The sequence below is a fragment of the Hemicordylus capensis genome, chromosome 5, assembly GCF_027244095.1.
Source record: "Hemicordylus capensis ecotype Gifberg chromosome 5, rHemCap1.1.pri, whole genome shotgun sequence".
In the NCBI taxonomy this organism is placed as follows: Eukaryota; Metazoa; Chordata; class Lepidosauria; order Squamata; family Cordylidae; genus Hemicordylus; species Hemicordylus capensis.
The window spans coordinates 259,641,233-259,667,594 of record NC_069661.1 but is presented as its reverse complement, the minus strand read 5'-3'; the positions used below and the strand labels follow the sequence as shown (position 1 = coordinate 259,667,594).

The 26,362-nt window shown below is 53.9% G+C and overlaps 1 protein-coding gene across 2 annotated transcripts; it reads left to right on the top strand.

The window, feature by feature from the left end:
* Positions 1–25,834, top strand: FSCN3 (fascin actin-bundling protein 3). Of its 2 annotated transcripts, none has more exons than XM_053257100.1 (7): positions 1–103; positions 10,272–10,968; positions 21,967–22,085; positions 22,808–22,967; positions 23,347–23,535; positions 24,892–25,110; positions 25,579–25,834. In XM_053257100.1, the coding sequence occupies exons 2-6, from the start codon at positions 10,530–10,532 to the stop codon at positions 25,095–25,097; spliced, it is 1,113 nt and encodes a 370-aa protein (XP_053113075.1). In that variant the 5' UTR covers positions 1–103; positions 10,272–10,529; the 3' UTR covers positions 25,098–25,110; positions 25,579–25,834. The 2 variants fall into 2 exon arrangements, with proteins under 2 accessions (XP_053113075.1, XP_053113074.1); XM_053257099.1 differs by lacking the exon at positions 1–103 and adding an exon at positions 250–511.
* The last annotated feature ends 528 nt before the right edge of the window (positions 25,835–26,362 follow it).

Genomic DNA, 26,362 nt, shown 5'->3' with positions numbered 1-26,362 from the left:
CCCAGCCCGGCTGCGCGGGGCCTCCCGGCGGCCGAGGCGCCCCCCCCCGAGCAGCAGCAGCAGCGGAGCAGGGGCGGCAACCGCCTCCCTCCGGACCCCAGAGGTTGGTGCTGCTGCGGGGGGTGGGGGGCTCCCTCCTCCTGGGATCCCGGCCACCGGTGGGGGGGGCTGCAGTCGCTGCCGGGCGAGGGAGGGCCTCCTCCGGGGGCGGGGGGGCGGGGGTCCCGCGGGGGGCTCGAGTGGGCGGCGGCCCCCCCCGGCGGCGCTGCCTGTGACCTCAGCCGGGCGTCACAGAGGGGGGGGGGGAGCGGGAGGCCGGGCGGGGAGCTTCGCCGCTGGGCATCCCGCAGGGAGAGTGGCTGCCCTCGCCGCCTGCCCGCTGCCCTGCGGGGCTCGCCCGGCCCCCGCCAGCATGCAGGTGGGGCTGGTCAACTGGACGGGGGGCTACCTGACTGGCGAGTGTTATGGCGACGGCGTCACGGTCCTGGGCAGCGCTCTCGGGAAGAAGCAGGTAACGGGGGGGGGCGGGGGGGCGCCCTCCTCCCAGGCGCCCAGAGCTGGGGGGGGGGAGGCGGCAGCAGGAGTTCTGCCCCCGCCCCGGGCTCCGCAGGGTCCTCCGCCCGGCTGGTGCCCTTGGAATGGGAGACCCACCACCGTGTGCTGCAGAGGATTCCCACTTCCTTCCCTCCCTGGCTGGCAGCGTCTCCAGGCAGGGCTGAGAGAGACTCCCGATGCAGCCTCAGAGGAGCTGCTGCCCGTCTGTGTAGACAAGGCTGAGCTACTCTGTGCAGGGCAGCTTCCTATTTTAAGAACATAAGAACAGCCCTGCTGGAGAGAATTCCACAAGTTGATGATGTGTTGTGTGAAAAAGTACTTCTGCTTGCTGGTCCTAAATTTCCCAGCAATCAATTTCATGGGATGACCCCTGGTTCTAGCGTTATGGGAGAGGGAGAAGAATGTCTCTTTCTCCACACCTTGCATGATTTTATAGACCTCTATCATGTCTCCCCGCAGTCGTCTTTTTTCTAAACTAAAAGGCCCCAGGTGGTGTAGCCTTGCCTCATAAGAAAGGTGCTCCAGGCCCCTGATCATCTGGGTTGCCCTCTTCTGCACCTTTTCCAGTTCTACAATGTCCTTTTTTAGATGTGGTGACCAGAATTGTACGCAGTACTCCAGGTGTGGCCACACTATAGTTTTGTATAAGGCATTATAATATTAGTAGTTTTATTTTCAATCCCCTTCCTAATGATCTCTAGCATGAAATTGGCCTTAATAAATTATCTTCTCCAACCAAGGTTTGAAGTGAGTTGGGGATCATGGTTTATTTCAGATAAGTAGACTAGGTTTGGACATCACAACTGACATCTCACATCCTTAGCATGGAATTGGCCTCTTTCACAACTGCTTCGCACTGAGTCGACCCTTTCAATGAGCTGTCCACCACCACCCCAAGATCCCCCTCCTGGTCAGTCACCGACAGCTCAGATCCCATCAGCGTATACTTGAAGCTGTGGGTTTTCGTCCCACTGTGCATCACTTTACACTTGCCAGCATTGAACTACATCTGCCACTTTGTCACCCACTCCCCCAGTTTGGAGAGATCCCTTTGGAGCTCCTCACAATCCAATACCTGGAAGAGTTTGGTAACATCTGCAAATCTGGCTACCTCGCTGCTTACCCCTACTTATAGATCATTTATGAATAAATTAAAAAGCACCGGTCCCAGTACAGATCCCTCGGGGACCCCACTTCTCAAATGTTCTGTTTGAGATGATGGAGTGGAGAAGGAGGAGATCACCCCTTTCCCTGGTCTACGGGGCCAAGCACAGGGTTCACAGCACGGCTCTTTCCTGTGTCCACCCCGTGAGTCCTGGCAAAGGATGGACTTCACTTCCCTCCTCTGGGAAGGCCCACCTAGTGACCCACCAGCAACTCCACTCAGACCTTTGCCTGGGGGGAGCCATCGCAGTGCTTGCTCCAGAGTCCAGACTTGCCATTTGTGCACACAGAGGATCGCAGCAGCCGCCCTCCCTCGGAGGAGGCCCCGAGGAGGCTGAGCGGCCGCAGCTGCCTTCTCCTGAGTCCGGCCCCGCTGGGCCCCCCAGTACCTTGCTCAGCACTGCCTCTGAGGACTGGTGGCAGGAGGCTCTCCAGGGAAGGGTCTTTCCTAGGCCTTCCAGGAAGTGCTGTCCAGGGGTACATAGGAAGCTGCCACAGACTGAGTCAGACCATAGGTCCATCTTGCTCAGTATTGTCTGCACGGACTGGCAGCGGCTTCTCCAAGGTTGCAGGCAGGAATCTCTCTCAGCCCTGGCTTGGAGATGCTGCCAGGGAGGGAACTGGGAACCTAGGACGTTCTTCCCAGAGCGGCTCCATCCCCCGAGGGGAAGACCTTACAGCGCTCACACTTCTAGTCGCCCTTTCGTATGCAACCAGGGTGGATCCTGTTTAGCTTAAGGGGAGAAGTCATGCTTGCTACCACAAGACCAGCTCTCTTCCCATGACTGCAACTCCAGTCCAAATATCCATACATTGATCAGCTGCCACTCACAGTTCAAAAGCAAACAAACCCCGTGACTGCAACAAGAGGGTAGTCTGCCCTCTCTCGGGGATTCCCAGATGTGGTTGACTACACCTCCCAGCATCCCCGGCTGCAATGGCTTTTGCTTGAGGGGTTTGGGGAGTTGCAGTCTGGGGATACCTGTGAGAAGGCAGACTGGCCCGGGGTCCTTCTGAGTGCAAAGCAGGGGCTTCCCCGCTGAGCTGCTCTGCCCTCCCAAGCAGCAGCTGGATCCTTGAGCACTGGTCTCTCCCTCCCTGCCCTGCCCTGCCCTGCCCTAGGTGCTGCTGCATGCCGGGCTGGGCCAGTGCTTCAGCCAAGCCTCGTCTGGCCTGCACTGGCGGGCAGCAGCTCTCTGGGGCTTCCATCTCAGGTCTCCCCCAGCTCTGCCCAGTGGTGCTGCCAGGGATGGAGGCTGGGACTTTCTGCAGGCAGAAAAGCAGGCGCTCTGGCCCCGTCTCTGGAAGGACATGTGGAAGGGTCTTTGGCCTGAGCTGTGGCTCCTCCCTAGGATGCCATCAAGGCTTGAGACGCATCATGCGTGAGGCACCCAGGCTCAATGGTTGGGACTTGGACAGCAAGCCCAAGAGAGGCCCCTGAGAAGCCCTGGAAACCAGCTTCCAGGTTGCACGGATGGTCTTGGCCTCAGTGGATCGTGAGCCCAGGAGCAGGAGGGGCCGATGTCTAGGAGGACCTTACTCCCTGCAAGCGGGGGAGGGGGGGATCCAGGGGCTGGGCGGAAGCAAGCTCAGGTTCCCCCACAGTGTTTTCCCGAGCAGCGCACCAGATTTCAGCCTGCTTGAGGTGGGTGTTGTGAACGTGGCTGGTAGCCAGCCCCGATGGCTCACACAGAGGAGCCCTTTCAGAAAGGGCCCCACGCTGGAGGCATCCAGAGGCTCCTGTCCATGTCTGGTTTGGTTGCTTTCAGATGCTTTGGATGCTTGTGCCTTCAAGTATTGATTGGTGTCCTTCTCCCCAATCCTGAATGCTGGTTAATAAATAGGGCTCTAGTGGTGTGGGGAGTCCAGTTCTCCCCTTTCCTCCTGGTGCCAAAACATGGCTGGAACTGGGGCAGCCCAGGGGATTTGCCCACAGCACCATCCGGCACCCGTTGAAATGACCTGAAGGAGGTTTCTGGGGAACTCTGCCGTGAAAGCATCTGTGTGTGTGCCTGGCCCATTTGACCATCCTGGGGCAACCAGACTGTGAAATGCCTTCTTTCCTTTTCTGTTTGAATGCCATGTAATTCTGATTTCCAACCAATAAACTTGGTTTTATTTATCTTATGCTTGTCATTAATTCTGCTGTAATGCATAATGTGAACAACAAAAGATAATACAGTACTGTAATCTGTTCCCAACATGATATATGTTGCATTCTTTTATTAGAAGCTTAAATATCCATACATTAGTCAGCTGCCACTCACAGTTAAAAAAAAAAGGGGGGGGGGGACCTGAAAAACACTTACCAAGTATTGTCTTTATTTACAAGTATTGTATTATGCTTGTTCAACCTTTATGCAAGTGTTGTCAGTATATGCAAATGCGTTAACGATTTATCAATCATCCTAGTCCTCCATGCACAATCTTAAACAGGTATCGTATAACATTCAAAGTGTAAATATACTATTTTAAAAAGTTATTTGATAGAACACCCAACTGTTAAAATATTAGGACCAAATAAATACTTTACCCCTCAAAGAAGGAAAAAGGACAGTAGAAATGTCCATACTGTCTAGTAGGAATGCACACACACACGGTTTTATAAATATTAGCATACATATGAACATCAGTATTACAAATAGCATCTGTGGGTGCTTTACACGGCTGCGTGAAAGTGAGGAGGAGGAAGCCAGGCTTCCTGGGGAACGCACACACTTTGGCTTATTTGGGGACCTTCGAATCTACCCAGTCAGGCAGCCAATGCTGGGTTCTTGCTGCCACCTGGCATTCACCTGTTGTTCTCCTCCCAACTTCAACTCTGGGCTGCAGAGGTGGGGCCGGTGGTGGTAACTCTGACCTTTCCAGGTTTCAACAACCCAGCAATAGCTAGAAGTCGTGGCTGGCGGGCGCTGGGAGTGTGCACTCCCTGGGAACTTCCAGTTCCTCCTTACATATTTTCCATGGGTCATCTCAGCCCACCCAATATAAATCCAATGTAGGTGTAAATGTAGGCATAGGTAGATTCAAAGGAGCTTCTCTAGCCCTCCCAACTATTCAGCTCACTCGCATTAAATTAAAAGACTCCATACTCCTTTCGGTGCTAATCTTTCTCTCCAGCAGTTTTGCAAATTAACAACCATTTTCCACATTCAGCTTCAGAATTGGGGCTGTCTTCCAGATACACTGTTAGTTTGACTGCTGCCTGCTCAGCCCCCCATGTAATACTGTGGGTTCTTCTGAATGCTTCCCATGGGCAACCAGCGTCCATCTTGCTGCAGCTGAAGACCCGGGATTTGCAACTCTTTAGGTAGTTCACCAACCATAGTCTGAAACATTTTACTGAGTCCATTGGCTATCCCTGGCCAGAACTGTTGTGCCTGCCTGCACTTCCACCAAAGAGGAATGAAACTTACTTTGTCATTGATTAATTTATCTGTCATATTTATATACCACCTGATATATACATCTCTAGGTGGCGTACACAATCCAAATTACAAAACAAAAGCAAACAGTTAAAACACTTTCACAGAATAAAAATAATGTAAGAATTTCACAGAGTGAAAGAAAATAATTTCACAGGCTTAAACCAAACATTGGTTACTAATGAAAACATAGATATAGTGAGTATAACAGAAACCTAGTGGAATGGTGAGAACCAGTGGGGCACAAGAGGGGTTTGGATCACTTCATGGAGGAGAGGTCTATCAACAGCTACTGTCAGAGAGCTATAGGCCAGCCTCAAAGGCAGGATGCCTCTGAGTACCAGTTGCAGGGGAGCAACCGCAGGAGAGAGGGCCTGCCCCTTTCAGCTCCTGCCTCTAGGCTTCCAGCGGCATCTTGTGGGCCACTGTGTGGAACAGGATGCTGGACTAGATGGGCCTCCTTGGGCCTGATCCAGCAGGCTGTTCTTACGTTCTTATGATTATTCCTGGATAGAAACTCTATAGGAGGGTCAGAGAGGGGAGGAGTGGCGCTATGTATCAAAGAAGGGATAGATTCCAACAAGCTAGAAAACCTAGGTGGACTGGAGTCCTCCACAGAATAATTATGGGTAACATTACGAGGACTGAAAGGAAATGTGTTACTAGGGATGTGCTATCACCCTCCGGATCAAAGCGCTCAGAGTGACCTGGAGTTGGAGAAGCAAATAAGAGAGGCGTCAAAGAGAGACAGGGCAGTAATAATGGGTGACATCAACTACCCACACATAGCCTGGGTAAATTCACATTCAGGTAATGAAAGAGAGGCCAAATCTCTAGATGTGCTAAATGACTCTGCCTTAGAACAGTTAGTCACGGAACCAACCAGAGGGATGGCGACCTTGGACTTAATCCTGAGTGGTGCCCAGGACCTGGTGTGAGATGTCAGAGTTGCAGAACCACTGGGGGAATAGTGACCATAGTGTGATCCAATTCAGCATTTATGCAAGTGGAGAATTATCAAGGAAGTCCAACACAGACGCGTTGCACTTCATAAGAGGAAACTTCTCAAAAATGACATAAACTCTGGCAAAAGAAATGCAAGGAGACAATCAGGGATGCATAAAGAGAGTTTGAGGAGCAGATAGCTAGAAAGTGTCAAGGCTGGTGGTTGGCCCCTTAGATGATGAGAGTGTGAAAGGGATTATTAAGGAGGATAAGGAGATTGCAGAGAAGCTGAATGAGTTCTTTGCATCAGTCTTCATGGTGGAGGATACTGACCATATACACTCTCTAGGATTGAGCTTTTCAGGTTTAGTGACTGAGGAACTGGGCCAATTTGAGGTGACAAGGGAAGATGTTCTAAACTGTCTTGAAAAACTAAAAATCTAAAAAACTGTCTTGAAAAGCTAAAATCACCAACGCCAGATGGCATCTACCCAAGAGCTCTGAAGAAACTCACATGTGAAAATGCTGATCTCCTAGCAAAAATATGAAACTTGTCCTTACACAGTCAGTCTCTGTACCAGAGGACTGGAAAGTAGCCAATGTAACTCCAGTGTTCAAAAAGGGATCCAGGGGGGATCCAGGAAATTACAGGCTGGTCAGCTTAACTTCTGTGCCAGGTAAATTGATGGAAAGCATGCTTAAGGACAAAATTGTTAAGCATATAGAAGAAAAAGCCTTGCTGAAGGAGAACCAGCCTGGCTTCTGCAAGGGAAAGTCTTGCCTCACTAATCTTTTGGAGTTCTTTGAGAATGTCAACAGGCATGTGGATAAAAGTGATCTGGTTGACATAGTATATTTGGACTTCCAAAAAGCTTTTGATAAAGTTCCCCACCAAAGGCCAGAGGTGCACTTAGATAATTTTGGAGCCTAAAGGCCTTTGGAGCCCCCCACCTGAAAATTAAGCATCATCATGCTCTTCCGGATGACTGCACCACTCAGGACAGACTAAAGAGGATTGGGGGGGCCCCAGGGGCTGTGGAGGTCCTGGACCTCGGCCCCAAAGTCCAGAGGTAAAAGCACCTCTGCCAAAGGCTCTTGAGTAAACTTATCAGTCATGGAATAAGGGGACAGGTTCATTTGTGGATCAGAAACTGGTTGAAGGACAGGAAACAGAGGGTAGGAATGAATTGACAGTTTTAACAATGGAGGTAGGTAGGAAGTGGGGTCCCCCAGGGATCGGTACTGGGACCAGTGCTCTTATACTTGTTCATAAATGATCTAGAAGTTGGGGTGACCAGCAAAGTGGCCAAATTTGCAGATGACACTAAACTATTTACAGGTGAAAATCGGAAAATTAGAATATCGTGCAAAAGTCCATTAATTTCAGTAATGCAAATTAAAAGGTGAAACTGATATATGAGACAGACGCATTACATGCAAAGCGAGATAAGTCAAGCCTTAATTTGTTATAATTGTGATGATCATGGCGTACAGCTCATGAAAAACCCCAAATCCACAATCTCAGAAAATTAGAATATTACATGGAACCAAGAAGACAAGGATTGAAGAAAAGAACAATATCGGACCTCTGAAAAGTATACAGTATACTGGGCTTGATTGGCCAGCAAACTCGCCTGACCTGACCCCATAGAGAATCTATGGGGCATTGCCAAGAGAAGGATGAGAGACATGAGACCAAACAATGCAGAATTGCTGAAGGCCGCTAATGAAGCATCCTGGTCTTCCATAATACCTCATCAGTGCCACAGGCTGATAGCATCCATGCCACGCCGCATTGAGGCAGTAATTGCTGCAAAAGGGGCCCAAACCAAGTACTGAATACATATGCATGCTTATACTTTTCAGAGGGCAACCAAAATGATCAGGGGCCTGGAGCACCTTCCTTATGAGGCTAGGCTACAGCATCTGGGGCTCTTTGCCTTGCAAAAGAGGCGACTAAGGGGAGACATGACCGAGGTGTATAAAATTATGCATGGAGTGGAGAGGGTGGACAGAGAGAAATTTTTCTCCCTCTCTCACAACACTAAAGCCAGGGGTCACCCCATGAAACTGAAGGTCGGGAAATTTGGACTGACAAGAGGAAGTACTTTTTCACACAGTGTATAATTAATCTATGGGATTTTTGCCATGGGGTGTGGTGATGGCCACCAGCTGGATGGCTTTAAAAGGGTCTTAGACAAAGTCATGGAGGACAGATCTATCAGTGGCTACTAGTCTGGTGGCTGTGGACCATCTCCAGCCTCAGAGGCATGATGCCTCTCAATCCCCGTTGCAGAAGAGCAACAGCAGGAGAGCGGACATGCACAGACCTCTTGCCTGTGGGCTCCCCCGAGGCATCTGGTGGGCCACAGTGGAAAACAGGATGCTGGACTAGATGAGCCTTGTGCCTGATCCAGCAGGGCTGTTCTTATGTTCTTGTGACAGGAAACAGAGGGTAGGTGTAAATGAACAGTTCTCTGAATGGAGGGAAGTAAGAAGTGGGGTCCCCCAGGGATCTGCACTGGGACCAGTGCTCTTTAACTTGTTCGTAAACGATCTCGAAATTGGGAAAAGCAGCAAAGTGGCCAAATTTGCAGATGACACCAAACTATTTAGGGTAGTGAAATCCAAAACATATTACAAGGAGCACCCACTCTCCAAACTGGGTGAGTGGGCAACAAAATGGCAAATGCAGTTCAATTTTGGCAAGTGTAAAGCGATGCATATTGGGGCAAATAATCCCAACTTCACATGTACGCTGATGGGATCCTGCCCTCCCCTCTTGCCTGTGGGCTTCCCAGAGGCACCTGGTGGGCCACTGTGTGAAACAGGACGCTGGACTAGAAGGGCCTCCTTGGGCCTGATCCAGCAGGGCTATTCTTATGTTTTTGGTGATACAGACTTGTGTATCAAGTCTGTATCAGTGTATCAAGTCTTGTGTATCAGAGGAGAGCTGGTCTGGTGGTCGCAAGCATGACTTGTCCCCTTAGCTAAGCAGGGTCCGCCCTGGTTGCATATGAATGGGAGACTACATGTGTGAGCACTGCAGGAGATTCCCCTCAGGGGATGGAGCCGCTCTGGGAAGAACGTTCTAGGTTCCAAGTTCCCTCCCTGGCTGCATCCCCAACGAGATCGGGCTGAGAGAGACTCCTGCCTGCAACCTTGGAGAAGCTGCTGCCAGTCTGTGAAGACAATACTGACTAGATGGACCGAGGGTCTGAGTTAGTATATGGCAGCTTCCTATGTACCTTTTGGATTGTATTTTGGGCCACATGACCTCAGTAATGTTTTCTGCTGCATCCTTACATCACTTGCTTTTATATCTCTGTGTTGATGCCTCTTCCTTTGTTGTAATGTTCTATATTTCGGATAACCAGTTATCCAGTAAACCTGCTTTTCTATTTTTTTGCATTACTGTGCCTGTGCCTGACCCTCACCCACACTTGAAATACTCTGTTGTGCTCTTCATTGTTGACAAGCAGCTGGTTTTGTCTTCAATACAGGCGTAGAGACACTCCCAGGGTGTCTATATTTAAACCCATTTGGCGGGGTGGCCATGATGACTCCTGTTTGGGGCACTCTCTCTGTTTGGGAACTGGGAACTGGCTGGCAGTGTGAGAGGCAAGGAGGAGTGGAATCTGCTCCTGCTGGGGCCTGCTGCCTGGGTCCCTAGCAAGCCTCCAGGACTCCCCGTTCCTGGATCTGGTCCCCTCCCTAAAGGCTCTTGTGCGGTAGCAGCCATGGCCTCATCTGCCTCTTGGCTCACAGGGGTTGAGTTAGAAGGTCTCCAGGGTCCCTTCCAGGCAGCGCCAAAGGTCTGGTTCTCAGGGCTCCTCCCCTCTGTAAGCCCTCCTCCTGGGAAGGCTGTCGGCTTGTGCAGCCTCCTTGGCCACCGCAGGGGAGACCTGGGCCCGGCCTTGTGGCTGGGGGTCTTGGAGAAGGAAGTGTCAGGGCCTGCAGGCCAGGGAGGCGGAGGCGGAGGTGGGGGGGGGCCTTCCTTGCAGCTCCTCCCCCCCCCCCGTTGCCCCCTGGCTCTGCATGGGCTCTGCTGCAGGATTCTGGGACTGCCGCTTCAGAGAGGAGTCCAGGGCCAAGCACCGTCCTGGTGGGCCAGCTGTGCTTGCTTGAGACGATCCGATCCTGCAGCCTTCCTTGTTGATTGGCCTCTTTTGATCCCGGCAGACCTGGGAGCTGAAGGTCACCACGAAGGGAGGGAAACCAACCCTGGTGGCACTGATTGGACATCAAGGGCAGCGCCTCCTGGTGGATGCTGACGGCACCGTCCGGTGTGGGCAGCCGGCGTCGGACAAGCAGAGCCAGTTCCTGCTGGAGGTGCATCCGAGCGGAGCGTGGACTCTGCAGCAGTTGGAGAGCAAGAAGTACTTGGAGTCGGATGGCGAGGATGTCTTCTGCATCACCCAGGGCCTGACCTCCTACCACATGTGGATGCCCCAGCTGGCCATGCATGTCCACGTGGTCCTGTTCAACCCCAGCAGCCAGCTCTATGCGCGAGCAGATCCAGAGCTGAGCCGGGTCTGGGTAGACACCCCCGTGCCTTTTTGGGAGGACTGCAGCTTTATCCTGCGGTTCAGGAACGGCGCCTGCCATTTGGAGACCTTCAACCACAAGTTCCTCTCCAGGTCAGAGAAACTCGTGAAGAAGCCCTCAGCAGAGACGGCCTTCCACATGAACCTGAGGCCCGGCTGCTTGGCCTTCTTTACAGACCGGGATGGGCGCATCCTGTACCCACAGGGAAGCCGTGGGCTCCTCTGCCTTGGAGACAGCCCTGCAGACAAGGAGGAATGGTTTGTTATCAAGAGGTGCCCGCAGTGGGTCAGTCTGAAAACGAGAGCCAAGAAATACATGACCATCATCTGCGGCAAGTAACGCCCTTTTCCGCTCCAAGCAAGCGTGCTGGGAAAACAGGGCACAAAGCTCTGCATACCGACCCTGCCCGCCCCCCAATGATGGCAAGCCAGGCCCCAGCGCCACCTCATTCCCACCCATGCCTGGTGGCAGAATTGGGTCCGTCCACGCGTGGGTAGGGAAGAGGGCTCACCCTCCAGTCTGAATGCCGTATGTGAAATTTCTGAACGTGGTGAAGGGTCGGGGGAAATGCTACTCTCCCCACTCCTGTTCTTAAAAGAGGAGGCTGGGGAAGAACAGAAATAGCTGCAGACTACTTATCAGTCCAGTGGCAAATCCCACTCTGATATTAGCCTGCAGGTAGAGAACCTGGGAAATAACACATTATATATAGGCAACACATTCTCTTCCATAACCCCAGAACTTCCACCCAGCATACAGCCCTAAAAAAAGCTGTACATTAAATATCAACATTTAAAACCATAAATATGCAAGATGCTGTGATCGTAATACCTCTGGACTTTGTTTCCACAGATTCATAAGAGGTGCAGACATCGATTTATTCATTCATTTAAAATGTCACATTCCACCTTTTTTCAGCAGAATTTGGATCAGCAAGTAGAGTTAAAATACAGCAGAAAAGAAACACAATTAGGAAGGGCAGCAGCACCACTCAAACATAGTACCAGAGAGCAACAAAAACCACCAGCAAAAGCTGCCCAGAAGATGTTGGGGGAGATTTGCTGAGAAATCAGCATTGATAATCCCTGTTTAAAAAATCACCAGGGAGCTGCCTCCCAAAGTTCAGGTAGCAGGGAGTTCCAAAGAGAGAGGGCCACCCTCACCACCAAGGTCGGCTCACACACTATTGCCAGCCAAGCTTGAGATGTTGGCAGGATTTGCAAGAGGGTCGCTCTAGAAGGTCTTGGGTTTTCTAAGCTTCAAAAGGAGGCAGCTGTGCTTGCATGTCAAAGGCTTGTGGTTTTAAAAAGATCTCCCTGAGACTGCTGAGCAGCAGCACAGGTATTGGCAGTCTTTAGTCCTCCAGTTGCTGTCCAACGACACCTCCCCTTATCACCACCCCCACCTCACCATTTGCCAGGAGGAGCAGGGAAGGCCCCGGCCTGGGTGTGCTCTTTCTGTCGCCAGTGAATCATCTCCAGGGAGATGTAAAATGGCCCACAGTCATTTTTGTACAAATTCTTCTGTGTTGTGTCCGTCTGCCCATTCAGGGACCCAACTAATCTTGCCTTATTCCTGCAATGTTGTCCTTCCAAACTTTCACCTCCCTTTGCAGGGAGCCTAACTCTAGTTATCTTTGACAGATGTCTTGGGGACTGATTCAAGGAGTCTCTCCATTCTCTGTTGCTTCTGCTCGCCTTTTGTGGCCTCCACGGAGTCGCCGACTTCGTTGAATTCAGTGTGCAAGCCGCCTTCTTCTCCTTCTTAAAGATCTTCTTTTGGGAGAGTCAGGAAACTGGCTTGATCTGCCGCCCTTCGGCCTTCAAGAACCTCCTCTGTTTTGTGCTGGGGGCAGCTGCCTCCGTTTTCACGGTCTCTTTAATCGTTCTCTTCCTTTTCTTCATGGGCCCTGCGATTGTTTGGAATCTCCGTTCATAAAATGATTAGTCCAGCTTGCAGGAGGGAGGAGTCTCAAGCCAGAGCTCAGGCAAACGTCCCTTGTGTCATGCAGTAATCTGAGTAGAAGTGGGTCAGTTATTTATTTATTTGTTTGTTTGTTTATTAAAACATTTTTATACCGCCCAGAACTTACGTCTCTGGGCAGTTTACAACAGAATAAAAACAAAGTAAAATATTCGTTAAGACAAAAATGGCAGGCGGGGGTGGGTGGGGGGGACACATTACAACAATTTAAAAATTTTAAAATAATATTTTAAAGCAGCATTAAAACCATTAAAACAACATTAATTAAAAGCCTGGGTGAAGAGATGTGTTTATAAAGACTTTTTAAAAGCTGTCAGAGATGGGGAGGCTCTTATTTCACTAGGGAGTGTATTCCAAATCCTCGGGGCAGCAGCGGAGAAGGCCCGTCCCTGAGAGGCCACCAGACGAGCCGGTGGCAGTTGCGATGGACCTCTCCAGCAGATCTCAGTGGGCGGTGGAGTTCATGCCGAAGAAGGCGTTCCCTTAAGTACCCAGGGTCCAAACTGTTCAGGGCTTTATAGGTTATAACCAGCACCTCGTATTTGGCCCGGAAACATATCGGCAGTCAGTGTAGCTCCTTCAATAAGGAGTTATATGGTCTCTCCGAGATGACCCAGAGACCAGCCTGGCTGCTGCACTCTGGACCAACTGTAGTTTCCGTACTACGTACAAGGGCAGCCCCACATAGAGCGAATTACAGCAATCCAGTCTGGAGGTTACCAGCAGATGTACCACTCTTTTGAGGTCGTTCACCTCAAGAAACGGACGCAGCTGGCGTATCAGCCGAAGCTGATAGAAGGCACTTCTGGCCACCACCTCAACCTGGAACACCAGGGAGAGGCTCAGATCCAGAAGGACCCCTAGACTGCGTACCTGTTCCTTCTGGGGAAGTGTGACCCCATCCAGAACAGGCAGATCAAAATCATCTCTCGAGTTCCGACCCCGCACAATGAGTACCTCCGTCTTAGCCGGATTCAGTCTCAGTTTGTTATCCCTCATCCAGCCCAGGCAGGCATTTAGGGAGGTTATGCCCTCTCCCAATGATGCTGACATGGAGAAATAGATTTGGGTGTCATCAGCATACTGAGCACCCTGCACCAAATCTCCTGATGATCTCTCCCAGTGGTTTCATGTAGATGTCAAACAACATCGGAGACAATATGGAGCCCTGGGGCACACCATACAAGAGTTCGGATTTTGAAGAACAGCAGTCTCCAAGGGACACCATCTGGAACCTGCCTGAAAGGTTGGAGCGGAACCACTGCAAAGCAGTGCCTCCAACTCCCAACCCCCTCAGATGCTCCAGAAGGATACTATGGTCGATAGTATCGAAAACTGCCGAGAGGTCCAGAAGGACCAACAGAGTCACACTTCTGTCAATTGCCAATTGGAGATTATCCATCAGGCTGACCAAGGCAGTCTCCACCCCATAGCCAGCCCGAAAGCCAGTTTGAAATGGGTCAAGATAATCAGTTTCATCTGAGACTGTCTGGAGCTGGGAGGTCACCACCCTCTCAATTACCTTGCCCGGCCACGGAAGGTTGGAGACAGGCCTGTAGTTGTTCAAGTCCGAGGGATCCACGGTAGACTTCTTCAGAAGTGGTCTAATAATTGCCTCCGTAAGACAAGGAGGCATCCTACCTTCCCTCAGAGAAACATTTATGAAGGGGAATAACAAAAACTTCTTTAAGTACATCAGAAGCAGGAAACCTGCCAGGGAGTCAGTTGGACCATTAGACAATGAGGGAGTGAAAGGGATTATTAAGGAGGATATGGAGGTTGCAGAGAAGCTGAATGAGTTCTTTGCATCTGTCTTCACGGCAGAGGATACTGAGCATATACCTGCTCCTGAACCAGGCTTTTTAGGGATGGAGGCTAGAGAGCTGAGTCAGATAGAAGTGACAAGGGATGATGTTCTAAACTGTCTGGAAAAACTGAAAGCTAACAAATCACCAGGGCCGGATGGCATCCATCCAAGAGTCCTCAAAGAACTCAAATGTGAAATTGCCGACCTCCTTGCCAAAATATTTAACTTATCCCTGAAATCGGGCTCTGTACCAGAGGACTGGAGAGTAGCAAATGTAACACCGATTTTCAAAAAGGGATCCAGGGGCGATCCGGGAAATTACAGGCCAGTTAGCCTAATGTCCGTTCCAGGCAAATTGATGGAAAGCATCCTCAAGGATAAAATTGTAAAGCACCTAGAAGAACAAGCCCTGCTGGGAGTGAGCCAGCATGGCTTCCGCAAAGGTAAATCTTGCCTCACCAACCTTTTGGACTTATTTGAGAGTGTCGACGAGTGTGTGGATCAAGGTGATCCAGTTGACATAAGTCTACCTGGACTTCCAAAAAGCTTTTGACAGAGTTCCTCATCAAAGACTCCTGAGAAAACTTAGGAGTTGTGCAATAAGGGGAAAAGTACATGTGTGGGTTGCTAACTGGTTGAAAGACAGGAAACAGAGGGTAGGGATAAATGGAGAATTTTCACAATGGAGGGAAGTAAGAAGTGGGGTCCCCCAGGGATCTGTACTGGGACTGGTGCTTTTTAATTTATTCATAAATGATCTATAAGCAGGGGTAAGCAGCAATGTGGCCAAATTTGCAGATGATACCAAACTCTTCCAGGTAGTGAAATCCAAAACAGATTGTGAGGAACTCCAAAAGGATCTCTCCAAACTGGGGGAGTGGGCAACAAAGTGGCAAATGCGGTTCAATGTTAGCAAGTGTAAAGTGATGCACATTGGGACGAAAACCCCCAACTTCAAGTATATGCTGATGGGATCCGAGCTGTCAGTGACGGACCAGGAGAGGGATCTTGGGGTTGTGGTGGACAGCTTGTTGAAAGTGTCGACTCAATGTGCGGCAGCTGTGAAAAAGGCAAATTCCATGCTAGGGATCATTAGAAAGGGGATTTAAAATAAAACGGCTAACATTATAATGCCCTTATACAAAACTATGGTGCGACCACACTTGGAGTACTGTGTACAATTCTGGTCACCACATCTTAAAAAGGACATTGTTGAACTGGAGAAGGTACATAAGAGGGCAACCAAGATGATCAGGTGCCTAGAGCACCTTTCTTGTGAGGCAAGACTACAACACCTGGGGCTTTTTAGTTTAGAAAAAAGATGACTGCGGGGAGACATGATAGAGGTCTATAAAATCATGCACGGTTTGGAGAAAGTGGAGAGAGAGAGAAATTCTTTTCCCTCTCACACAACACTAGAACCAGGGGTTACTCCATGAAATTGATTGCCAGGAGGTCTAGGACTAACAAACGGAAGTACTTTTTCACACAATGCGTGATCCACTTGTGGAACTCTTTGCCACAGGACGTGGTGACAGCCAACAACCTGGATGGCTTTAAGAGGGGTTTGGATGACTTCATGGAGGAGAGGTCTATCAATGGCTACTAGTCGGAGGGCTGTGGGCCACCTCCAGCATCAAGGGCAGGGTGCCTCTGAGTACCAGTTGCAGGGGAGTAACAGCAGGAGAGAGGGCATGACCTCAACTGTTGCTGTAGGCTCCTCAGAGGCATCTGGTGGGCCACTGTGCGAAACAGGATGCTGGACTAGATGGGCCGTGGGCCTGATCCAGCAGGGCTGTTCTTATGTTCTTATGTTCTCTACCAGGCCTTCTACAACAACCCCCCTGCCAGATAATATAAGCCATGTCGGGCAAGGATCAAGAGAACAGGTGGTAGGCCGCACCATTCCAATCAGCTTGTCCACATCCTCTGGAGTCACAAACTGGAACTGATCCAACCTAATCACACAAGAGGAGTCGCTGGACACCTCCACTGAAGTAATTGTGGATATGGAGTCAAAGTCATCCCAAATACGAGAGATTTTCCCCACAAAGAATTCATTAAACACATCACAGTGGGTAATCGATGGTTCCAGATTCTGATTCAAGGGAGCAGGGGCACTCACTAGCCCTCTCACAACCCTGAACAACTCCGCCGGACGTGAACTTGCGGATGCAATACGGGCAGAAAAGAATCGCTTCTTTGCCTCATGTATTGCCTGAGCATAGGTCTTCAAATGAGCTCTATGTTGCAATCTGTCGGATTCAAGCCGAGTCTTTCTTCACTTGTGTTCCAGTCGTCTACCTCACCGCTTCAGCCCCCATAGTTCTTCCGTATACCAAGGGGCCAATTTTGAAGCTGGTTGGAGAGGACGCTTAGGAGCAATCATGTCTACTGCCCCAGTGAGTTTGCTGTTCCAATTCACCACCAGGGCATCAACAGGATCGCCAGCAGAGCCAACACTAAATCCCTCCAAGGCTTCTTGAAATCCTATTGGATCCAATAACCTTCTCGGGCGGATCATCCTAATAGGTCCCTTGCCCCTGTGAAGTGATTGTGAGTCTAACCTTAACCAAATGGTGGTCCGTCCATGACAATGGGGAAATCACAGGATTCCCCACCCACGGAACACCCTGATCAGAGTGAAAGACCAAAGCAAGCGTGTGACCAGCAATGTGCGTTGGCCCCAAAACCACTTGGGATAGGCCCATAGTCGTCATGGTCGCTATGAACTCCTGAGCCGCCCCGGACAAATCGGTCCCAAAGTGAACATTGAATTCCCCCAGCACCACAAGCCTGGGGGACTCCAACACCAAGCCCAAGACAAGTCTGTCAGTTCAGTTTGGGACTCTGTTGAGCAGCAGCGCTATCGGTACACCAAGAGAAGTCCCAGTCTATCCCTGGTCCCCAGACTTAAGTACACACATTCAATATGGTCCGACACTCTAACAGGGATCCTGGTAAGGGAAAGGTTGTTCTTATAGACCACAGCCACTCCACCTCCCCACCCACGGTCCCTCACCTGCTCCTCAACAGAGTAGCCTGGAGGAAGAAGCTGGGACCACACTGGGCCCCCAGCCTCCCCCAGCCAGGTCTCTGTAGCACATACCAGGTCAGCACCTTCATCCAGAATCAAATCATGGATGGTTTCTGATTTGTTCTGGACCGACCTGGCATTGCAGAGGAGCAAGGCGAGGTTCCAAGGGTGATCGGCACTGCTCCCCAAGGTCAAAGAGCTGGCAGGACAGCTGGAAGGGGAAACAGCTATTAGATTTCCAAGTCCCCTTCCCCTGTAACAGCCCACTGACCTGCCAACATTACTTCTTCTGTTCCCCACCACGACTGGGATGGCTGCCCCACAGTCAGTGGACACGTCCCCTGTCTCCCCATCTCCAGTTAAGCCCAGACACATTCTAAGATTATCTCACCCAGGACAAATTAAAACAGAAGCTCCACTATTAAATCCCCCCCCCCATACAAATACCTAGGCCAAGAGACCTGGCCCTGTCCCTCGCTGTCCCTCGAAGTCCCCTTCTGTGGCGACCCCACCGGTGGCGGGCCCACCGCCACTGGCAGAAGCCTATATAGCCCGGAGCAGGCAGCTCTAGGCAGAGGGAATGCAGGAAACTGCCAAGTCACCCTCCTCCCCGGCCCCAATCCTGCAAGGCCTCACCTCAGCACAGCAGACAGTCCTGGGGGGCAGATAACAGACGGGGGGCAGCAGGAGAAGCAAACAGGCAGCCACCCAGTCTCTCACCCTGGAGTCTACCTAGGAGCAGGTGTTGTCTCTCCTCTTCTCTCTCCTGCAAGCTTCTGCAATTATGACGGGAAACCATAAGTTCAAATAAACAATCCTCAACACGTTACAAAAGCACCTTTTTGCCTGTGGCCCCGCCTCCCAGGAGCTCCTCCTATGGTCACCCCTGGCCCCGCCTCCCTTGAGCTCCTCCTATGGTCACCCCTGGCCCCGCCTCCCTTGAGCTCCTCCTATGGTCACCCCTGGCCCCGCCTCCCTTGAGCTCCTCCTATGGTCACCCCTGGCCCCGCCTCCCTTGAGCTCCTCCTATGGTCACCCCTGGCTCCGCCTCCCAGGAGCTCCTCCTATGGTCACCCCTGGCTCCGCCTCCCAGGAGTTCCTCCTATGGTCACCCCTGGCCCCGCTTCCCAGGAGCTGCCTGGGCTCTGCCCCACCACCCCGCTTTTCCAGCTTTCCACCCCTGCAAACAGCCGTGTCACGACGTGTCGGCCAAGTGTGCTTCCGTCCTGCGTTTTGACCTCACAGGCCCTGCGCTGTCTGCAAGGTGTCGTTCACGTTCCTGATGCCTTCTTTTGGGTTCTGTCTTCTGTTATAATTCTACAACACTGCAGGTGTGTCACAGATAAATAGTTGTATTTTCCCATGGTAGGAGGGTTGTGCAAGCGATTTACATTCTCAGAACGATCCTGCCAAGCCGAAGCATTTTACTGCTGAACCGCCTGTCATCTGGAAAGTGCTCAGCCCCCCCAACACACACACACCGCTTGATTCCCCCTCTCCAGGAGTTCTCCAAAATCACAGAGAGTGGCTCTGAGATCGTCACCTCTGCAAGTTCATTTAGTACTCAGGGATGTCGCTCATCTGGCCCTGGGAGTTATTCGCACTTGGCTTCAGGCTTCGGGGTAAACGCTGAGCGAAGCCACTTCGAAGGACACTCGCGGCATTGAGGGAAGCAGCCCCTCCGCTCTGCTCTTGGCTTTCTTTTGAAACAAGTCCACATGGCATGCTCCGTGTTTTCCTTCTAGCCAATGGGAGCGGGGAGGGAGAGAGATCCTGCAGAGATAGAGCTGCATTTCAGAAGAGAACATCCTTCTTATCATGCTAATGATTCTACCTCAGTGCCTCTCCCATTTGCTCCAGCATTTTCAGAAAAAGTAGCTTAAAACCAGCATTTTAAAAACCTAGACAAACGCCAAGATAAGCTAGAATTCATATCACAAAGCCCAGTTTGTGTGTGGAGTGGGTCCAAAAATCTCGAAGGGACTTCGAGGTAAGTTTGGCTGGTGTGTGAACGCACAGACTCTCTTCTGAAGGAGATTTGGGGCAGAAGCTCTGTGTGTCAAGCCTCCTGGACCCACTACTTGAACTCCCTTTAAGTAGTGAGGTGCTCTCTTCCCATCTCCAGGCCTACCTTGAGGCACGTCCCCCTCCCCTCCCTTTGTGGTTAGTGCAGCTGTTGCCTGGTTGGGCCACCTTTCCCGAAGACAAAACGGGAGCTACAGTAAGCCGCCCTGCTTTCTCACTGCCCCTTGCGACCATTTCGCCCTCTTCTCCAAGCCACGGGACTCCTGCTTCCTTAACCTCCTCGTTTCGGACATCGCCCCCAACCCCCCTTTAGCTGTTTTTGACACCCCTTGTGTGAGCCTTCGCTTCCCCAGCAGTTTTGGGGCACACTTTTTCAGCTGGATGTCCCTCCTCCCATTTCCTGTTCATTTCTCGGCTGCTCAGAGAGCTCTCCCTGGATCCACACTGACTTCTCCCGCTGCCTCCCGTGTTTCCTTCTCACAGGCATTTCACGGACGCCGGAAGTCCGTATCAAACCTCCCTACTACGGAAAAAATACAGCTAGTTTCATGCGACATATTCATAGCATTGTAAGGCGGAATCGCATCATTGTGATTTGAATCTAGGCGTGGGGAATGTGGGCTGCCCCCATGTTACAACGTGGCGACATGGAGGGCAATCTGGACGGGCACTCAGCAGAAACGTTTGGGCAGCGTTGCAGCCGCCAGTGTGGACAATGCCATGGAGGTCGTTTGTGACCATGCCTTCAGGACCTCACTTTTCATAACCTCCCATCTCTCCAGAACCCCTTTCTGCCTTAAGTTTTATAACCATGGGGCCCCAGATTTTCCTCTCAGCTCAATAAAACCAGCTTTGCTGAAATCTAGGGTTTATATTCAACTTCCTTTACTTTTCCTTCCTCTTGATATAAGGAAGAGGATATGATGTGGTCACATTTCCCTCACATTCATTTTGTCGAGTATTCTCTGTTGGCGAGGATGAAGTCCAAGAGAGCTGACCCCTTGTTCCTCCTCCCACCTTCTGCAAGGCAGCTCAAGAATTCTTTGGGCCTCCCACTCTTAGGAGAGTGACTAAGCCAATTTCAGGACCGTTCAAATTTCCCATTACTACCATGGCCTGCCTCTTTGGATGTCCATGCTCAGAGCTCTGGATTTCTGTGCAGGCATATAGACACAATCTCAGAGGCGGCTCTCCCATGAGGCCGTGTGAGGCGATGGTCTCAGGTGGTGAGTGCAGGCACCAAGCTTGTCTGGCACGAAGCTCCTCCACTTTGACTCCCCCCAGAATGGAGGAGACAAAGCAGGCAAGCTTGGTGCTGGAGAGACAGAGGAATGGCGTTGTGGGGAAAACAGCAACACAGGCCCAAGGGGGCCCAGAAGGCCAGGCCACGAGGGGGCAGAGGGGCAGAGTGAGGGCTGGTGAGCTGGAGGCAGTGTCGGTGAGGGGGCAAGGTGGTGGATCTGACCCAGAGGGCAGGGCTAGTAGAGGGGTGGGGCAGAGCTGGGCAAGCCCTGGCCGGCGGGGTGCTGGCTGGCAAGGGGACACGGGGTGACCCCCTGGGTTTGCCTTGAGCAGCCAGAGGCAGCCAGCCAGCCAGCCCTGCACGCCTCACAGACAAGCTCAAGTCCTTCCTGTTTGTTTTCCTACTCCGCACATTAGTGTCTAGACCCTGGCGTCTGTGGGCACCATCGCCTCCTGTGCTGGCCTCCCTGCTGTGGCTTCTTGTGAATTTCCAGTGACCATTTCCACTGGTCATTTCAAATGACCAGTGCCCCCAGCCCCTCGCGCTGGTCTGCCTCCGCCTTTGACACAGGTCAGGCTGATTCACATGATGCTAATTAGGGTAGGAGACGCGACCCATCCAGGCTTGGGAGCTGGGCACACTCCCATTTCCTGTGAGTAAAAGGTGTTGGGGAGGGAGGGAGCATCTGCTCCGCAGCAGCAGCAGCAGCTGGGCCGGAGGGCTCCTTGTTCCAGCGGAAAGTGCCCCCCCACCCCTGCTGCAGCTCAAGGGACGGCCACTCCTCCCCCCACCCCAGCCTTGCTCTTTACTCACAGCTCCTGAATGGTGTGTGGGGTGTGTGTGTGTGTGTTGCCCCCTCCCTAACCAGAGTCCTGTGAACCGCCCGGTCTCCTTTTTGCTGGCTCTTTATCCTTGGTTCTGGGCAGGTGCCTCCCTCCCCGACAGGATCCCATCTGAATTTCTCTTCATCCCGTTAAAAATGCTTCTGCCGCCCAGGTTCCCCCGGGGCAGAGGCTGGCTTTCTTCCAGTGGTGAGAATCTTCCTCCTCTGCCTGCTCTGTGGCGCTTGGGATGGGAATCCTCGTCCAAGTGACCGTGGAGCCGCCACTCTCCATCAGCTGGCAAACTTCCGTCCTTTCTGTGAGCCACGGTTTTTGACCCTGCTTCTCAGTAACTTTGGGAAGAACCACTTTGACCCCTTTTGCTTGCTGAGGAATTGTTCTCTCTCCCCCAGACTCTGAAGTGTATGTAGGGTCCAGGAAAGTGACCCCGATGTCCACCTTCCAATACGAAGTTGACCCTGATAACAAAACGGTCCGCTTAAGATATGCAAACTTCAAGTACTTGGCTCAGGTGGGTCACCCTGGCAGGGTCCCGCCATCCCCCAAGGGGGGGGCGCTCTCTTTCCACCCTCAACGACCAGGAGCCTTACTCCCAGCAGGCAGAAGTGGGGGGCAGGCGGTGAGGGGGAGGGTGCAAGGAAGCTGTGCATGGGGCCCAGAGCCGGTGATCAGGAGGTGGAGGGAAAGAGTGGCTGCAGGCTTCACGCCTGGCTGCCCCCCCTGAAACGAGGCCAGTGGCCCTCGGGCACGTATTCTGGGCCCAGGACAAAGAGGGCAGGGTCAGCGTGCCTGTCTGTGTCACCCCCCGCACGGGGTCGTCGGGGCACGGAGCCCACCCACCGCCACGGTAGGGGCTGCCTGGCCATTGCCCCCCAGAGGGCTCTTCAAGCAGCAGGGCAGCCAGCCCCCTGGGCTCCTCGGAGTTGGGGGCAGCCAGGCTCAGCCACAGAGGAGCCCCGCTCATTGGGGCAAAGGGAGCCACTCGCACTCCTGGGCTGGTGGACTCAGCGGGTGGCACTCTGATGGCAGCCCTCCCAGGCAGGCAACCGCTCTGGCCTGCAGTCACGCAGCGTCTTTGGCTCCTTGTCAGCCCCACCTCCTTGTTCGGTGCTCAGGCAACCGGGCCGTGGAGGCGGCAAGGGGGGGGGCTCTTCCGCTCAGGCGGCCGCAGCAGACGTGGCCCTGGGCTGATGCTGCTGAGCCCTTCAGCCAGCCTCTCGATTCCCCCCTCAGAGGCAGTTCCAGAGCGTGGTGGCCGACGGCTGCTGCACCGAGCCAGAGACCGGCTTCCGGGTCCTGTGGCGCCATGGGAAGGTCTTCCTGAGGGCGTGCAATGGCCGCTACCTGGGCACCCTGCCTGTGGGGCTGGTGGTGGCCAGAGCTGTGGACCCAGGTGAGGAGGCGGAGCGGGGAGAGGCCCACCCTTCCTGGAGCCAGGGGGAACCCATGGGCAGAGACCCCAAGGCCCTCCCCTGCCTGAGGCAGCCTCCGGGCAGAAACCTCACAGCCCCAGGAAGCCTGCTGGGGACAAGGGTCCCTCCTTCCTCCCCCCCCCCGCACGACCCTCCTGAGGCTTGGTGGAGTCTCACACACGGGACAACCGTCTGCAAGACGGCAGACACTTTGGCCCCTCCCTGTGCTTCCGGAAGCAGGAGCAGCCCTTCAGACGGTCCCCCTCAAGTCCTGGGCCGGCCCAAGAGCTGATGCAGCACACGCAGGACTCCCAGCCGTGCTCCTCCGCTCCTCTCCTGCTCTCTTCCCGGCTGCTGCAGGGCCCGGCGAGGAGTTTGGGCTGCGCCTGGCCAACCGCTCCTTCCTTCTGCTGCGCGGCTGCTATGGCTACGTGGGGACCGGCCCGGCCAGCAGCAGCAGCAGCCGCGGCGAGGTCCTGCAGTGCAACCTCCTGGAGCCGGACTGCATTGAGCTGCTTCCCTGCAGGCACGGCGTCTACCACCTTCAAAGTAAGCAGGGAGGGCCCAGGGCACAGCCTCCGCCCGGCCCCAGTTCCTTTGGGCGGCTCCAGCCAGCCAGCGGACTTGTCATCCCACAAGAGCCGAGCCCTGCTGGCCGCTCAGCCACCCCCCCCCCCGGCCGGCCGCAGGTGGTGGGGCAGGGGCGTAGCTAGGGGAGTGGGGGCCGTGTTCATCCCTCTCTCTGGCAGCCCCCCAGAGTGAGGGAGATAATGAAGAAAATATAGAGGGGTGGAGCTGGAGGGCCCACGGGAGCGGGGGGGGTTGGCCCTTTCCGCTCAATTGTAGCTACGCCCCTGGGGCAGTGGCAGAGCGGAAGGCTCTGAAGGGATTTGGGCGAGCAGCTGGGGGGGGGGGCTCGGCTGTCGGCGGCAGCAGCCAGGAGGTGTGAGCGCGAGGCACTGGAGGGACTCTGCCCGGGGGGGGCCCTGGGGGCAAGAGCTCTGCCACTGCCCCTCCCCCCGCCACCCACAGGCCCGTCTCTGGGCTGGGCCCGCTGGGAGGGCAGCTCATTGGGAAGGGCCTCCTCCTCCTCCTCCTCCCTTTGCCCCCTGCCCAGAGGGGCTGGGCAGCAGTCTGCTTCCAGGCCTGGGTCAGAGGAGCGCTGCTCCCCACTGGCCAGGGGGCTGAGGATTGAGGGCCCCCTTTGGGGAGGTGCTTTTGGGAGGGATGCAGCCATTCAAGAGAGAATGGAGGAGGACAGTCCCTGGGTGAATGAATGGTCAGCGGCCTCACACTTCCTGCAGCCTCTGAAAGTGGCACCACCAGTCTTGTCCGCGAGGCCCTGGGCAGTCCTGCGTGGCTCCAGGCCCCGAACTGTCCCCCGGCGGAGCTGCCTCTGAGGCAGGTGCCGGGCCTTGAATGGGGCGGGGGGGGCCCTGCAAGGACAGGCGTCCTTCCTTGGGCCAGCCAGGCCACGAGAGAGCAGGTGGGGGCGCCCTGGGGTGGCCCAAGTCAGGCTGCCCCCTCCTCCCAGACTCCTCCTCGGTGCAAGCCGTGGGTGTGGACAGGAGTTCGAGCGCATGGTGGCTGAGTCCCCTAGTCAGAGACCATCGCCTGAGCTTTTTCTTTGCTCAATTAATAAATGGGACAATCTGCACAGAAAAACAGGAGGAGAGCAATCCTTCCTCTGCCCTGAGCCGAGGAGATGTGCTCTGCTGCTGTGGACCTTTCCACCCCTCCCTTGAGGAAGAAGCATCAGCTCAACATGTGCCTGCTTCTCGGCGCCGGGGGTGGGGGGGTGGGGATTGGGTTCCTAACAGGGCTTTCTGGGGGGGGGGTTGGCCCGGGAGGCGCAGGCCAGGCGTGCTGTTGGGGTGGCAGCGTCTTCCTTGTCTCTTTCTCCAGCCCGAGGGAGGAGCTTTTGGTCTCTGACCCCAGAAAGGACCTTCAAGACTTGTGGGAAGTTTGCCTTGAATTTCTGCCTGGAGATCCGGGGGAACAATCTGCTGGCCATCCTGGCCCCGAATGGCTACTATTTGCGCGGGGACCGGGAGGGTGCCCTTGTGGCGGACGGCGAGGAGCTCCTTGAGGAATGCCTCTGGGAGTTCTGAGCAGGCCAGGAAGGTAATGGCAGGTCTCCCCCCCACCCCGGCCCCCTGCACAGCAGGGTGGATGCAGGAAGCCGCTGCTGCCTTGGGCTGAGCAGAAGGTGGCTTTGGCCCCCTCGCCTCTGACTGGGATTGTCTACCCTGCCCTGCCCCCCATGGTGGGGCAGTGGAGATCCCAAGAGGAGAGGCAGCCCTTGGAGGGAGGTTTCCTCTGCCTGGGAGGTGTCCATGGGGGCCCCTACTTGTGGACGGCACTCCCCCCCCCCGCCCCATTGCTGCTGCAATTACAGAGCAGCCCCTCTTCCGGAACATGACCCATGGTAAGCTCTTTGCACAAGTGCCTGGCTATTTCAAGCTCACCCTCGTGGAAGACGGATGGGCCATGGCCTCTCATTGGGATTGGGCCGCATCCAGAAGAGTGTGAGTGTGTGTGTGTGAGAGAGAGTGACCAGGACGTTGTTGTTGTTGTTGTTGTCATCCGCAGGTGTTTGTGCCCAAGGTGTCTGCAGGCCCCCAGGAGCCCCAGGTGGGACCGGCCGGTCGCCAGTGGGCAGATTGTGACGTGTCAGCTGGAGGCCTCCGTGCAGCAGAGGAGGGGGTCTCTTCCCCGCGGGCCTGTCCTCCAGCTGTGCCTGCTCCTGGCCACACAGGGGCCCCTGACTTCCTCCCTCCCCTCCTTCGTATCCTCCCAGAGCTTGGCTCTCTGGACCTTTCTGCCAATGAAGTGCTATGATATGCCCCTTTCCGAGAGAAGCGAGTCCTCCTGTTGCTGAAGGGGATCTGGGCTCGGGGGGTGGCGTGGCGTGGCGTGGCGTGGCCCAGCCCTTGACTCAGCAGGACAGCAGCTCTGGGCAAAGTGGGGCCTCCTCTCGTCCCAGGAGCCTTTCGAAGCCCCAGCAGACCAAGGAGAGGTCTTGGTCTCCCCCCCACCCCACCTGCCGCTGCACATTTGAATCACAGGCACATTGGAGTGGGGGGGGGGCTTCATCTGAGCCAGGGACTGGTTTTCAGCATCTCTGAGCAGCTGCAGCCCAGGAGCAGAGGAAATGGCTTCCCAGCAGAAGAGGCCACTTGAACTGCTAAGCCCAGGGTGGCCTGGCTGGCTGGGAGGGATGTCAACTGCTGACCCCCAACGGATGCCCGCCCAGCCATTCCTGGGAACATGGCCACGGAAGGAGGCCGCGGGGTCCCTGGAGACCGTCTGCTTTAACCAATGGGAAGGTCGCACAAGCCCCCCCCGCCCCCCCGCATGTTCCGGGCACTTTCCA